Below are 13050 nucleotides of genomic sequence, written 5' to 3' on the forward strand. Positions count from 1 at the left end.
TACAACCTCACAGAGCAAGAGTGTAATCGCCTGGGTCTGTGCGATTTCACAGAGTAAGAGTTTAATCGCCTGGGCACATGGCCTGTGTCTGTGCAACCTCACAGACCAATAGTGACATCGCCTGGGTGTGTGGCCTGTGTTTTTGCGACCTCACAGAGCAAGAGTGTAATCGCCTGGGTGCATGACCTGTGTCTGTGCGAGCTCACAGTGCAAGAGTGTAATCGCCTCGGTGCATGACCTGTCTGTGCGATCTCACAGAGCAAAAGTGTAATTGCCTGGGTGCATGACCTGTGTCTGTGCGATCTCACAGAGCAAGAGTGTAATTGCCTGGATGCATGACCTGTGTCTGTGCGACCTCACAGCGCAAGAGTGTAATCGCCTGGGTGCGTGGCCTTTGTCTGTGCGACCTCACAGAGTAAGACTGTAATCACCTGGGCGCGTGATCTGTGTCTGTGCGACCTTCCAGAGCAAGAGTGTTATCGCCTGGGAGCATGGCCTGTGAAAACACACACAGTCAGATTGTGAGAGCCTAGGTCCTGGGCCTGTGAAAGCACACTGTGAGATTGTGACAGTCTGTGTGCAGGGTCTGTCTGTGAATCCACATACAGTGAGAGTGTAACAGCCTGGGTGCAGGGTCTGTTTCTGTGAATCCACATGCAGGAAGACTGAAGGAGCCTCGGTCCAGGACCTCTTTCTGTGAATCCTCACATGGAGAATGTATGATCCTGGGAGTAGAGACTGTGCTTGAGTGCACATGGATCAATGGTCTTCAAACTTTTAATGCTGCCCTCCTTGTGTAGAGATAAATGCCCCCAGAATGGTAAACTTTTTCTCCTATTAATTCTGTAAAACTCATGTATCTGAACATATTGAGCACCTAAAACTTTAAAGTTTTGTCAATTTTCGCTTATCATTCAGTCAAGTACTTTATTGCCAACCAATGTAAAAGTAACCACAGTATCATCCTTTATCGTAAATGGGGGGAGAGACTTGCCCTTCAATCCCCACTTTGATACCTACTTCCTGTCAGGACATGAGTGAAAAAGATATTACTGATGGCCCTTTAAGGGATGCACAGTGCCAGTCTGTTTTCTTTCACTAAAACCACAGCATTCTTCTAAGCATTAAGTGTGTCTGTATTCCCGCGCGGTATAATAAATTGTCCTCTTGCCTGAGCCTGGAGACCCCATGGTGGCCCACCTGCCCAGGTTGAAGGGAGGGGAATATGCCACCTCACCTGTGTAAATTTGAATCATAAGGTGACACTTTTGGCTGCCGGAGTTTTCGTTTTAAATGAACCACCAGCATACCAGTGTCTTGGAGCTTAGTATGACAAGGCATACTGCCTATGGGAGGTGGAGGGGGCGTAATCTTGTAAAGAAGAGGGAACAGACTTTTGATGATTTGTCTTGAGATTAAATTCCTTGTTTTTTTGTTGGTGGTGGTTTCAGCCCACAACAAGAAGCACAGAAGATATTCAAAGCGAACCATCCAATGGATCCGGAGGTGACAAAGGCCAAGGTGAGGAAGGTAGTTTGAACTAAGCAGGGAGGGTTGGACCGAGAAGGGGTTAGAAAGAGGCCTATCAAGACAATGCAAGGCATTTTGTGAATGTTGGAGGAGCCTGTGTCAACTGTAGAACTGTCTTCACAGTGCATCAGGCTTGTAAATGATCAAATTTGATCAATTGTATAGTAGACCATTATGCAGTCCTGGCTGGGTGGGGCCTAAAGAGGGGGGTCAAAAAGCCCTAATAACTGTCTATATATGTTCCTCTTCCTGCTCTAGTTGTTGGGCTTTGGTTCGGCACTGCTTGAGAAGGTGGACCCAAACCCGGACAACTACGTTGGAGCTGGAATCATCCAAACAAAATCTCTTCAGGTTGGCTGCTTGCTGCGTCTGGAGCCCAACATACAAGCACAGGTAAAATAAGATGAGAGAAAGGGTCTAGAGCTGCGCTGTGGGTTTCCGTGGGAAATTGGATGTAGGAAAGTAAAGGAAAGTGGACTTCTTGTCAATAAAGGACTTTCCAAACAAATTGCTATCTGTGACCTGATCTGCCAGATTTATTTTTAAAGCAGACCTTCGTTTAGGTTCTGTTGACTTTGAAATTCCAATATTAAATAGAAGTTGTCTGTGGAATTGCGGGTTGTCTGCGGTGATATCTCAACTAGAGCCCAGTTGGATCTCCCAAGCTGTCCATGGCAAAAATACATTTGAGCCCCTGCGATACACCCATAAGTACATGATACATTGCAGACAACGGGTTCAGACTGATGTCTCCAAAATATTAACTATAACTGTTTTGGATGACAGGCAGGAAAATAAATCTTTAGGTGTGAAGAAGCCATTTTACTTGAGATTCTAGACCAGAGAATGGTATTGCAGAACCCTCATGCTGCCAGGGTGAAAAAAGGGACTGCAATACTAAATACTAAATTGTGTAGTCATTTTAAAAAGCAGAGGTTAAACATCAGTCGGAAATATGTGGGTAATGGAAATAAATCTCAACTGTCCTGTTCTACTTACCCCTTATGGTTCAGTTAGCTTCCCACAAAACATATTTACCCATTAGTTTGTTTATCTGGGAGCACTTCCTATTCCCCACCAACCCCAAATTGTTTCATTGGGTGACACTGTTCCATTACTTCCCACCTAGGTTTGCATTATAGAAGTACCTGTTTACACACGCATGCACACACACACCGACACAGACATTTACACTGTCTATCTCTCGCCTGCCCCCCTCCCCCCCCCCCCCCCCCCCCACCACCACCATATCTGGCATGTCTAGCAGTATAGCAATGGAAGAAGGGCTGACCCAAAGGCAGCTTTATTGCGCCTGTCACAGCTAGTTCTTTGTAAAAGGCGATCAGATTTCTTAATTGTAATGCATTACTGTTAATTGTAATGCATTACTGAAGCAGAAGAGCTGGACAGGGACTGTAGTGCCAAGAAACTCCGTTCCCTTGGACTGGAGGAGCTCATTGTTGTACCTTAAAATGCACGATTTACCTCAAAATTGCTTTAGTGGATAATCATGCTAAATATTTTGTAAAATGTTATCCAATTTTGCAAAGCATTATGAGGAAATTCTGCTTTAAAATGTACCCATTTACACAATATTATTATTTTTCCAATAGCATATTTTTTTCATGTGCATTCATCATATTTATCTGACATAAGTACTAATGATGACCCAGATGCCTTTCCTGCTCTGGATGAATATTACCCCATGGGCTTTTGGCAAACCACAAGGCATTGTGTTTTTTCCTATGACCTATGTGTATTTTAGTGAATATTTGTTGCAAAATTTGCTTTAAAACACATGCTTCAACAATACAATTTCAAAATTTCCTTGGTGAGATGAGCTCCCTCTTCCCATCTCTAAACCGTCATATGAAAGACTTAGCTGTTGTGTTCAGCACTGCATAGCCTCTTGAAACTATATAAAACGAAGGCTTCCATGTGTGCGTAAAACACTTTCTAGCACAGCATCTCCCCACACACCTCTCCTTATACTCCATTAACCCAATGAAACATGGTTCACCTGTGCATTTGATGGCCGAGGCCTACCCACCTCACCAGACCTAAAAGCGACAACTATCTACATGTCTTCTTTTGATTAACTAATCGTAACAACAGAACAATGTGCCATACCGCCGAGGTTTACACCTGACGAATGCCTGTTTAATTTACAACACATAGGCAGAAACATGTTGACCACTTCCTAGTGGACTTCGCTGAACAATTTATTCAGCTCTAATGTCCCACACTTTGTTTTTAACTATGTCTGATTGGCTTCTAATAAAATTAATTTTTGGACACAGTCGTGACATTTTTAACACTCACTTTTCACTATTTACTGAACACGAACTACCAGCTCCGCTGTAATTCTGGCGTTGAAGCACACCAGGGTGGCACTCGGCCTCTCCTGGTGGGGCCCGATGATGAAGCATGTCACCAACTAGGTTGGTGAGTGAGGGCTATATTTAGAACCTAGTTGGATTCTCCTGTTGTGCTCTACCTTCATTATTAAATAGGCACACTCTTCTGTTGTTACGATTAGATTTATCTTGGGGGACTGAGAGTGCTCCTGAATTTTACTTCCCTCCCTCTCTTGTTGTTTTCAACTGCTTTTGATTAACAGCTACTTTGTTTTCTCCAATTTCTAGATGTACCGCCTGACTCTGCGAACTAGCAAGGAAGCTGTGTCCAAACACCTCTGCGAAGTCCTGGCAAAGCAGTTTTAGAACAAGGAAAAACAGCCAGTAGACAAAAAAACACTATCAACACGTAGGGCGTAATGGCATTGTGCGGACGAATGTGGAAGGTTGTGTGTATGTGCGTGCGTGTGTTTATATGATACGTTCGTCGGTGCGTGCATCTGTCCTATCTATGCATATTGTCTTACAGTCTTATCGACATCCCAGTCGGAGAGTGTAGCATTCTGCCATCGGAACCCCAGAAGAACGGTTATAGCAGTGGAACTTGTGGGAGTGCTGCATTGAGGAGGGATGCCTAAAGGGTCATTCTTGTGTGCCAGGAAGGGAGGTTCTGTGGGTCCCACGCAGGAATAATGTATGACCGCTTTCTAAGGTCAAGGTGGATTCCTGGCATAGCTAATGTGGCCACCTTTAAGATTTCATGCTGAAGTGACTTTTATGACTGAATAAACATTGTGGGCTCTGAGATGGGAGGTTCACTCCCAGCAAAGTTAGCATGCATCAGGTACTGACAGTTTAGGTGGCACCTGCCTTGGGGCAGAGGCCATTTAAGCAGAAACATTTTGAGAAGAGTACTGTCTTACAGGGAACACTGACGACATGGAGGCTTGAGGATGACCGTTTTCTCTGCCTTGACCGTGTACTGCCCTGGAGGGCCACAGCAGAATGAGACCAGAGCAGAGAAAAAAATCTCACCCTCTTTTATCTGTGGGGCGACAGTTCTCTTGCCTCTTTGCTCTGTTGCTTCTACCAGTGTCTTCAGATTGTATTTGTATTTCTCCTGGTGTGTTACCCTCACCACTGTCACAGGCTTTGGGTATGGGTATGTCTGAGTGTCGTGGGAAGGAGCAGTGATCTGCACAGTCTGTGTGTTTTTTTTATAAACTGTCCGTAACCTGTAATTTAGTCTGTGTGTGTGTTTAAGGTGCATTTCTTTTTGAGTATGCCTGTGTGTTTACAGAAGTAGTTTTGCGTTTCTATGGGGTATTGGATTGTTGCTTCTGCTAATCCCCAATGTATGTCCTTTGGTTATTTGCATGTTTATAGGTGGATTCATGCCCCTTTCTCAAGATGGAGTGGTTGTGTGCCAGTTCAGTCTCATTCCATGTGCTGCTGTGAATGGATCACTTATATTCCAAGCATATGTACAAACACGGGAGTCTGTATTGTTTATGTGCATTCCCACTTAAATTACGTGAGTGCGTGCATGTGTCTGTCTGTGTGGGCACACTTCGTTTCCACGACTCTGATGACATGTGAGGGTGATCTGGAATTGCAGTCAATGCATTTGTTGGGCTTGGGTTCTCTTGGGAACTTTGTGAGGAAGTCAGCCATAGAGGCTCCCTCCAGCATGACAATTCAGAAAACATAATATAACCCACATTGTTTGCACATGCAGACCTACATGTTCCAAGGAATGTAAACACCTCTTTAACAGATAGGACCCATTCGCTGTCAATGGACGAGATAACAGGGATAAAAGGAGGGGATCCAATCCCAAAGTCCTGCTGTCTAGGTGTTTAATTCTGTGAGAATCCCTTGGTTCTGTGATGCGAGTAAAAACCACTGAAATCGGTTTGCACAAAATATCCGCCTCTGCCAGTGTGAGACTGTACAAATTAATCGATCAATTAATATTCCCAGTATTATGTTCATGATTTATTTGAAGAATCATTCTCCCCTCTTTCTTCTTTCCCATGATAAGCCGCATATGATTTCCTTTTTTCAGGCCCCAAGCTCAAATAATGTGCTACTCATTTATTTCCTGCGATCCTAAAAAGCAGTGTGACGCCTGATGTTTGACTGCTTCATGAGGAAGGGTTACTCGTTGCCATTTCACCATTTGCATCACAATACCACCACAACTTGTTTCCCAGCAGAGTTTTGCAGCACTACATATGCAGTCTGCAGTAATTGTTGGAAAAGGTGGTCGTTTTGACCTGACTGCTTTTCCCTATTCTTAATAGGTGAGCTTAAAACCAGATGGTCAGGTTGGACTTTGAATGCAGTGTTAAAGCAACAGTCTGTTTACCAACTCAGACTGATTTGAGATGTTCAGAAGAAGAAAGTGCATTCCCATTCTGTCTATAGTGTCTTCCGTCCTGCCTCAGGGACCAGTCTGCACCATTATATTGACTGACGATGGGTACATAAACTGAGACAGAATTAGAACAGTCTCTCCAATAACACACATCTTTGGAGCCCATATTTCCTAGTTATGTTATTCTTCTGTACATATCCCTTCATAGTTTTTCTTTTTTATTTGCAAAGTCTAGTTTTCAACCTGCGTGTTGTAATGATCGTACCCTACCAGTAACCAGGAACATGTGATCTCAAGAATAAGCTGGTTGTGTGAACCCAGTCTTGGGAATGTGACATTTTTTAAACATCAAAATATAATCTATGATTCTAAATGTATGGTTTAAACTCCGTTGCAGTTTAAAAAATAATTGTATATTTTAGTTTTTAAAAAACGGCTTGAGAGGTCCTTTGTGCTCCATTGGACATGTGATGCCAGTATGAAGAGTTTCGGTAGTTGTGGTGTGAAACTGTAGAATTGCTCAAAAAGATCCTGCACAGTGGCACATCTACTTTGCTCCCACCTGCCTTCTTCCACTAATGTGGTCGCCATATATTTTTATAACTGAAATTTTGTCCTCAGCATGAATCCGTTTCGGCCTCTGCATTCTCCTGGATCATAATAATGACCAACATAATGGTTTCATATTCTGATAAATTACATCCATTCCTATCAAGTCTTAAAATACTTTCCTCTACTCAAAAATCTTTGAATCTCTGTGTTCTTCCAACAGGAACTCTCAATGCTCACAGGTGAAATTCCTTCAGAAGGCCTCATTCCTTCTAACCATTCTCCTCTCTCTGCTTTTTTTGGGGGGTGAATGACTCTTTCATTTTAGGTCTAACCTAGGCAGCGCTTGCGCTGTCTCTGCATGACATGCTGTATTCAGGATATGGGACTGCCCCTGTTACAAGTGTTGTTACTCAGAGCTTGTTAGCACTATTTCTGTCTTTAAGCTGAAGTACTCAAGACCAGTGTTCATGGTTTACAGAGCTCTGCTGTAAACAGGGCTTTAAATCATGCTCTTATCTTGCCACGTTTGGTATTCATTTAAAGACCGAGGTCTGTTTTGGCTGCAGCTGCCGCCTCCACCCTCCTGCTTATGGAACGCACGGCCTAGCTGCCTTTCTGTGACTGCTGCCTCTGTCTCAGAGCTCCACAAGCATGTGTAATGCAATAGGTCTCGCAGTTGCAAGAGTTTGAGCTATTGGCATTGTAAATGACAATGCTTTTTATTGATGTGTTTTGAAAACCTGCAGGTGGTGCGTAAACAGGCACTTTGTACTTATAGTCGTTGCTTACGAGAAGAAAGGCTGGCAGTATCTGTGCCTCTTTTACCGCCAGCCTTGATTCACGTTATCTAGGACTATAAGTACAAAGTGTGTGTTTTCAAAACATATCAATAAAAGGCATTGTCATTTACAATGCCAATAGCTCAGAGTCTTGCAAATGCGTGACCTATTGCATTGCAAATACTTGTTATTTAGTTTCTCTGTTTTTCATATCTCTGTAGCTGATATAACCCTTTTACGGTATTTAACTTGTCTTAGGGGAATATTTCAACTCCACTTCCTCCTAAAATAAAAGGTTAATCTTTAAAAAGTATCAGATACGTGACTATACATTTTGTTATCAAGAGTTTGTTTGCCTCTTCCGGAAGACCCTCTTGTATGACATCCTTCAAGTCCTTTTAGCTTTTTAGTTCTTCACAAACTTACTATATGCTTTGTGGAACATGTTCCTAGCCTTTTCATCCTTCCAGTCCTTCAGTTGTTACCAGCTTGCCACTTATCAGACACCCCAGATTTGGCATTCTCTTTGTAACTCTTCGGGAACTTAATTTGTCCTTCATTTGACAAGCTGTTCACTATTTTCCTCTTCACACCTCTTGTAGAACATAACTTCCTTGTTGTGTGACCTCCTAACATGAATTAACAAGCATGGGATTCCTGATAGGGTTAAATACATGAACGTATCCGTCACTGCCATGGACAGGATTTCCAGATACCTTATTTTTATTTAACTTTCTATCAGTGTAATCATTTGATTCAAACTTCTGTGATTTCAGTAGGCCCACCACCTTGCCCCTGCCCTTTTTAGTTTCATTACTCTGCCATTTCAGGATATCTGGTTACTCAGCCGTTAATTTTCGACCTAGTGAAGCTTCCTGTGTGTTAATTTTGTAGCTTTTTTACATTTTCGCTACTCTTTTTGCATTTTATTTTAACTTTACTGTGACTGTTTTTTTTTTTTACTGGTAACAATTGTAGTGTTTGCTTTTTTGTTCCTTATTTTGCTATACATATTTATTTGATGTAAATTAGGTCACCTTGTTTTACATTTACCTGCAATTGTTTTATAACTGTGTTTTCTATTGGTCAGCTTCATTATGTACCTATCTTTTCATCTCAAAATTCTTAAAACTCCACATTGTTAAAGAGAGGGCAATAGAGCACCTTCTACTATGGTCTGTTGATTTAACGTGGCAGACACTGCCTCCCACTGATGAGAAAATGGAAGACCCGTTTAAAGCAGTTCCGTAAATTAGATTTCAGATATTTATACTGTAAAATGGGTTTAGTTTATGAGTTAAATTGTACTGTGGGAGGTACTGAGTTTCATGCTCACCTGGTGAGCCATTTGCTCTTTTTGTTAAAGGTGAATGTATGCAAATTCCTACCAGCAGTTTTTTCTGGTTGTATGACGATACAACGCAAGTAAAGACATCGTATGCCTTTTCCATGCATTTTTTACCACGCATGTTTTTAACACAAACATGCTTTTAGAACGCATGCCATTACCACACATTGTTTTTATATATATGTATTTGTGGGGGGAGACCCCCCACGCCCCTAACTTACCATAAATGTTTGGTAAAGGCATGCATGGTAAAGGCATGCTCATGGTAAAAATATGCGTTATAAAAAACGCGTAGTAAAGGCACAACGTTGTAAAAGCCACGTTATAAAGACTGTTTCCTGTTTTTTATGACTCCTCTAAAGCCATTAGACAAACATTCTTTTCAACACCTAGTTCTCTTTTTTAATCTGCCAGTGTTTGTACACCTAAATAGACATCAAAGTATAATGACTTTTTGGTGTAGTATTAAACCAGTTTCAAAACAAAGCATCGTCAGGTGTATAGTTTCTTGCAATACATTTTCTAACAAAAGTCTAACAGCACTTTCTGAGGTTGAATTCAAGCTCTCTATATATGATAAAAGGCAGCAACTGTAATACTGTTCAGTGATATGCATCTAACTGAAATTTGCAAAGCAGCCCCGTGCCTTCTAGAAACACTGTTGTGTGGATGATTGATGATCAAGTTGGTCAACTGCTCCCACAAAACTTTGAGTAATGGCATATTTTCAATTCCCCCCTCAGTTTATCTCAATATTGGATACTTTAATCTAAGAATATGAATGTCTATACTGCCCCTTGCTAGAGAACAACAGAAGATCTCCAGAGTAAGAGACTTCTTTACATGAGCCTCATGCAAAATCCAATTTTGGAATAAGTAGTTAAACTGCTTTTCAGTAGAAAACCAAATTAGTGCCTGTGGTGGGCCAATATACTAAAGCACTCAATGCCATAAGGCCAGTTTATATTGCAAACATTGAGTGGCAAATAAAAAACTGACCATCATTTCTAAAACCCTCTTTCGTGATAATGGGACATATTTTAAGCATACGTAATTATAGAAAAGGCCCACTTTAGAAATCTTTTCTTAAATGAGATTAACTTTGTCTTCCTGATTTTAAGTTGAATTTCATTGTATGGTGTATGCTTCTGTATAAGTATTTGGCACTCTACGGATGAAGCATACCTCATATGAAGTTATTTAGAGATGTTCTTATTCCTTTACGGATTTACCTCACCTTCATGTGACATGCTACCTCTTCGAGGACATTCCATCTTACCTAACGTGTAGGGGCTTTGTTAGCTTGTTAATGCTAGGTGCTTACCCCTCCTCCATCGCTACCTCTGAATGAGTAGTGTTTGCAACTTCTTTTGCCTGTTCTATTTTTTCCAAAATTGTTCTCCTTTAATATGTTCTAGTAACCCTTTTTGAGTCTGATTATCGTTTTGGGAAAACATGCTGCTTTGGTGACAGTCCTCAAAGGCTCTATTGGCAGTCAAGCCCTGCCATGAATTATTGAGTAAAGGTAGTCACCAATATTTTGAATGTGTTCTGACTGGAAGGTCCATACTAAACCTGTGTACATATATTTATATAACTGCATAAGCACATATCGTAGGTAACCTAGCTAGAAGAATCATGTCTAGTACACACCCAATGATAGTGCCATAACTTTAAAACTAAAAATGAACATACATGTAAAGGCTTGCCTGTGGACTTCCACGTTGGTAAAGTTAACTGAGGGGCATATTTACAAGAACTGATGCATTGGCATTGAAGCGTCATTTTTCTTACGCCTGCCACAATTGCCCTAATGACACCATGGATGTGCTGTGTTTACAATACAGTGCTCCATGGTTCAAGGATTCACTGATGTTTCAGAAATTCTGATGCATCTTTTGGAGCTAAAGAGATGCATCGCTGGAGTTGGTCGTAAGACTGAGCCAATTCCAGCAATGCGTCAGAACACAGAGGCAGGTCTCTTGTTAAAAACCCTGCATCAATCCTGATGCCTTGCTTGAGAAGGGATATGGATTTTGACGCAGTCAAGTCGTAGAGTTGTAATTTTCACTGCATCAGTTCTAGGTGGCTTTTGAAGTGGCAACGCCTACCCCGCATACATTATACCTGGCGTAGGTATAGTGTGACGCAGGCCTCCACAAACTGACGCATTGGACCCAGTGCATCAGTTTGTAAATATGGAGCAGTGTAGAGCACTGATTGCGCCACCGCTGCATAAAAAAATGTATGCTGCGGCAGCACTAGCTCCTTGTAAATATGCTCCTGAGCGTCCTCACTGAGTTCATGATCATTGATTCGCTGTCACTGGCAACCAGTTCACAATCAATGCGAACAAAAGACTACCAAAACAACAAACACACCAAGTGGATAAAAACACAAGAAACATGTAAGAGTGGATAGAATATTGTAACAAAAATCAGAAAGGTTTACGATAATGTGGGAGTATTTCCAGTCCTCTCCCCCTACGCCTCTCATGAAGGACATGCAGGGTGGCGGTTTATGGCACTGGGGGGGGGGGGGGGCGATTTTGATATTGATTGTTGGATTGCTGAAGAGCATATGCACAGAAAATGTCCAGCTCTTTTATCACTCCTCCCTCCTCCTCTTACTTAAGCACCCTGCTAATTGTGAGAGTAAGCCTTGTCCTATGACATCCTCTCCAGTCCAAGGGATTCCTTCTCGTTCAATATATACTATGACTATATATATATTTTTATTTGGTTTTGTTTGTGGTTTTTTTGAGTTCTGTTTACAGTTCTGGTCCATGACAGTGGTGGGTGTACTCTGGTGTAGTGCAGTAGTGCAATGCTAGTGAATAGTAAGCATAAGTGTGTAACCCCTTGTGAATGTATTGCCATGCTTCGCACATTCTCTACCATGACATTCTGTATTTTATAAACTGTATCATTCCCACCAAATATTTCTGGAATAAAATGTTGAGCCATGACTATATCTTTTTTTTGTCCTGTCTTCAAAAACTAATAAGAGATTTATTGAATGATAATACATGTGTCATTTTGATATAAGTGAAGCAAAATAAGTTTCAACCTGACACAAGATACTTTAGCAGCTGGCACTTGGATCATTGTCAGATTGAATCTATTGTAGGGGCACTACATGGATCGATGTTAAAAATGGATTAATCAGGCACCAGCCCTAAGACACACATTAGAAAGAGACCCTTGTGGTTTGGTACTAGGTCTTCTGTCTACCAGAATGAAGACTAGCTTAGGGAGGAGTTGGGTATCCAATATGGAACTAAAGGCTTGATATAAGACCCACTTGCAGTTATAACCCAGTCAGAAACTCGTTTGTGACCACAGAAAAGCAACACTATGATGTATGAAACCCCAAAACAGAAGAGATTGCAATAATCCCACAGCAAACTGATCTGTTTAACAAATGGGGTTGGGCACATATATTGATTTGTCCACCCTCAGGAAGTGAGTATCTAAATAATCACAAAAAGAGTAAGCATTCACTCAAGCTATAGGTGGTCTTCAATGCAGGATGACATATTAGTAGCATTGTTGCATGATACAAAGGGAGTACTCATGCCCTGTGCTTGTTTTGGCACTGTGGACTTACGAGAGGAGAGTTGGAGATGGTTGCCTATTGTATAAATGACATACATGGGTCAGATTTAGAAGCCCCTTGCGCCGCTTTTGCGTCACTTTTAACATGGGAAAAGTGACGCAAAAGTGGCGCAAGGGGCTTTAAATCTGCCCCACTGTACACTCACGACAGCAATAATTTTAGACCCTTCACCATTTTAAACACACACATTCCATTGTAGATGACAGTGAACAGGCCATTTGTTCTTGGATCTCGACACTTACCTCAGTCCACAGAAAGACCATACAACATTGCACACTGGCAAATCACATCTGTGGTGAAAATTACATCTGATAGAGACTACTAGCCGCAGATTCCTTAACGTAGAATTATCCCCAGGCGTGAGACTGGACCCAGAAAACGTTCTTGCCCAGCATCTCTATGCACCGGGGGCGGTACCATGCAACTCCACCCTGACGTCTTCCGCGGGCGTGACGTCAGCGAGGTCACATAAGCCCCACCCCGGTG

At 41.9% G+C, this 13050-nt stretch overlaps 1 protein-coding gene across 2 annotated transcripts in view; it reads left to right on the forward strand.

The window, feature by feature from the left end:
- LOC146809392 (AP-2 complex subunit alpha-1) overlaps nt 1-11919 on the forward strand; it is a 297343-nt gene extending 285424 nt beyond the window's left edge. For both annotated transcript variants that reach the window (XM_085616210.1, XM_085616211.1), the window contains 3 exons: nt 1452-1521; nt 1789-1923; nt 4176-11919. In XM_085616210.1, coding sequence (XP_085472336.1) covers nt 1452-1521; nt 1789-1923; nt 4176-4253 — 283 coding nt within the window. In that variant the 3' untranslated portion in view covers nt 4254-11919. The remainder of the gene's footprint in view (nt 1-1451; nt 1522-1788; nt 1924-4175) is intronic.
- Nucleotides 11920-13050: the final 1131 nt, after the last annotated feature.

The sequence above is a fragment of the Triturus cristatus genome, chromosome 7 (assembly GCF_964204655.1).
Source record: "Triturus cristatus chromosome 7, aTriCri1.1, whole genome shotgun sequence".
Lineage (NCBI taxonomy): Eukaryota > Metazoa > Chordata > Amphibia > Caudata > Salamandridae > Triturus > Triturus cristatus.